A 2,966-nucleotide genomic window follows, 5' to 3' on the forward strand; every position below is an offset into this window, starting at 1 on the left:
GGTCTCAAATGGGTATTTAAGATAAAAAGAAATGCAAATGGATCAATCAACAAATTCAAAGCACATCTTGTAGCAAAAGGATATGTACAAGAGCATGGAACTGAATTTGATGAAGTGTTTTCTCCAGTAGCTCGACTAGAGATGATAAGACTTTTGATTGGTTTGACTGCTGCAAATAAATGGGAGATTCATCATTTAGACGTCAAAACGGCTTTCTTACATGGTGAACTGAATGAAGATGTCTATGTTTCTCAGTATTAAGGGTTTGAAAAGAAGGGAGAAGAACATAAGATTTTCAAACTCTCCAACGCATTGTATGGATTAAGACAAGCTCCACGTGCTTGGAACGCACAGCTCCATCAAATTCTCAAACAACTTGGATTCAAAAAGTGCTCAACAGAAAGTTTTGTGTATCGAAAGGAAGATGGAGGAAAGCTACTAATCATGGCTACATATGTCGATTATCTCTTTGTTACTGGAAACTCAGTTAAGGAGATCAAAAACTTCAAGAAGGACATGTCGAAGAACTTTGAGATGTATGATTTGGGCTTATTGACATATTACCTTGGGTTGGAAGTAAGACAGAGCTCAAACTGCATTATGATCAATCAAGAAGCTTATGATCGGCGTATTTTGAAGGAGGCTGCAATGGATGAATGCAACTCAACGTATATACCAATAGAGTTTGGTCTGCAACTCGCCAAAGGATCAGACGAACCCAAAATCGATGCAACGCTTTACCGAAGAAGAATTGGATGCCTCAGATATCTTATGCACACAAGGCCTGACATGGCGTTATCGGTTGGTATCTTAAGTAGATACATGCATTCGCCGAGAGCATCACACGACAATGCACTAAAACAAGTGTTGAGGTATTTTAAAGGAACGGTCCGGTATGGATTGTCATTCAAGCAAGGAAAATCTAAGAAGCTCATTGGATATAGTGGCAGTAGTCACAACACTGATCCTGGTGATAGAAGAAGTACAACATGACATTTGTTTTGTCTCAGAAAAATGCCAATCACCTAGTGTTCTCAGAAGCAAGACACAGTGGCTCTATCCTCATGTGAAGCAGAATTCATGGCTGAAACGAAAGCTGTGAAACATGCCATTTGGCTACAAGATCTGATAAGTGAGAGATTACAGGTACAAAGATGGAGAAGACGATGATTCGTGTTGACAACAAATCAGCTATTGCACTAACTAAGAATCATGTGTTTCACCGTCGAAGCAAACACATTCACAAACGGTTTCACTTCATTCGTGAACGAATTGAGCAAGACGAGATTGGCGTGGAACATGTAACCGAAACAGATTAGAAAGCGGACATCCTAACTAAAGTCTTAGCAAGAATCAAGAGATGAGGGAGCAGATTCAAGTTCAAGACCTTAGTGAGGATGATTTGAAGCTTAAAATGGAGAATGTTGGATACGCTTCGAAGATTACTTAGCAAACAAGTTATTCATAAAAGAAACTTGGATAACTAGATCTATTAGGTTTAGGATAGATATAAGATTCCTAGATCATTATGTAATAGATTTAGTTAAGGATTACTATTATATATATAAGGAGATCTTAACGTAAGGTGATTTCATAAAAAAAAACAAAAAAAGTTAAAAAAAATAATAAAACGAAAAAGCTGTTTTATATTTGCTTTGCATTCACATACATTCTGCGACTTTACATTTGAGTATGTAACTACGAGTTTTTTTTATGAGAGTAACAAATTCCTAAGTATTTATAAGAATTTTGGTTTGATATTTTAATTGTTAAAATACATGGATGTAAATATTAATTGGCTTATTATGCTTATCATAGCATTTTTATTTTACTTAGCATTACACATACCTTTATATTTTATTCGAATTACTATTATACGTTAATTTCACTTGTAACACAAATTATCATATGAGATATTGGTCAGCTCTATGTGTCTATTTTTGGTGCATTTTGAGCATAGGGAAGTATATTATAAGGCTAGAGACAAGTGGTCCAAGAAAATGAAGAAAGTTGTAATTTATCTGTAAAAGCTCAGCTGGTTACAACTGACAACCTCGCACTTTAAGCTTTTTGACAAAACCTTTATGATAATATCTAATCCTTCACTACTTAATTTTAATGTCTAGTGCCATCTATACTTATTAAATTCCTCCTAAATATATACTATAACTCTTTTCGATCATTGAAAATTTTATGGTGCTTACAAATAATTTCCTTATATTTTCGTAAACATGTTAGTAGCTGGTAATAGATCAATTTGCATTAAAGACGTATATATATATATACATATATATCTTTTAATTAATTTTATATCTGAAATGATATTTTCAAATTGGCAGAGAACTATAGTTGAGCATTCTGTGTTGCGTCTAGTTTAGAATGTGTCATGAGATGTAATTTTTTCAAACGTGAGAAGCATTTACGATATCTAATACTATAATTATTTCTTAGAAATATACAGTTCTTCAACTTGTATTTTTAATATATGAGCTAAATCACTAAGGAATATTACATCAATGTAGATAGATTGTTGGAACAGGTTATTCAGATTCTTTTTTTCTCAAACTGCATGCAAAACTCAGAATATTTAGGATACTAGAAAGATATGCGCGTAGAAACAATTACGAAATACTTGGAACATCCTTATAGTGTTTGTCAATATATATACGTTCAAGAAGTTATAAGAAAATCTTAGGGATAGCAATGGTATCTTTAGAGAGGCAATTTTGTGATTTATGTCACTACAAGAAAGGAGCACCTAAACGACTACGGTATTAGTAGCTATTTGGTCGTAATATGGGCTTTACGACCAATTAACTTCGAAAACCGATTGGTTGTTAGAAGCTGGTCGTAAGTAATTATTAGAGGCACATTGGTCGTAATATTACGACTAAATGAATTAGTCGTAAATCAGACGTACATGTACGACTCAGACAATTGGTCGTAAGTTAATCGTAAAAGCATTA

At 33.9% G+C, this 2,966-nt stretch overlaps 1 protein-coding gene across 1 annotated transcript; it reads left to right on the forward strand.

Moving 5' to 3' along the window:
* The first annotated feature begins 444 nt into the window (after positions 1–444).
* Positions 445–993, forward strand: LOC106392953 (uncharacterized mitochondrial protein AtMg00810-like). Its single transcript, XM_013833716.1, has one exon. The coding sequence runs from the start codon at positions 445–447 to the stop codon at positions 991–993; it is 549 nt and encodes a 182-aa protein (XP_013689170.1).
* The last annotated feature ends 1,973 nt before the right edge of the window (positions 994–2,966 follow it).

This window comes from Brassica napus, chromosome C3 (assembly GCF_020379485.1).
Source record: "Brassica napus cultivar Da-Ae chromosome C3, Da-Ae, whole genome shotgun sequence".
Classification (NCBI taxonomy): domain Eukaryota; kingdom Viridiplantae; phylum Streptophyta; class Magnoliopsida; order Brassicales; family Brassicaceae; genus Brassica; species Brassica napus.

Coding starts and splice junctions, on each gene's coding strand:
- LOC106392953 (XM_013833716.1), top strand. CDS start 445: ATGGCTACATATGTCGATTATCTCTTTGTTACTGGAAACTCAGTTAAG.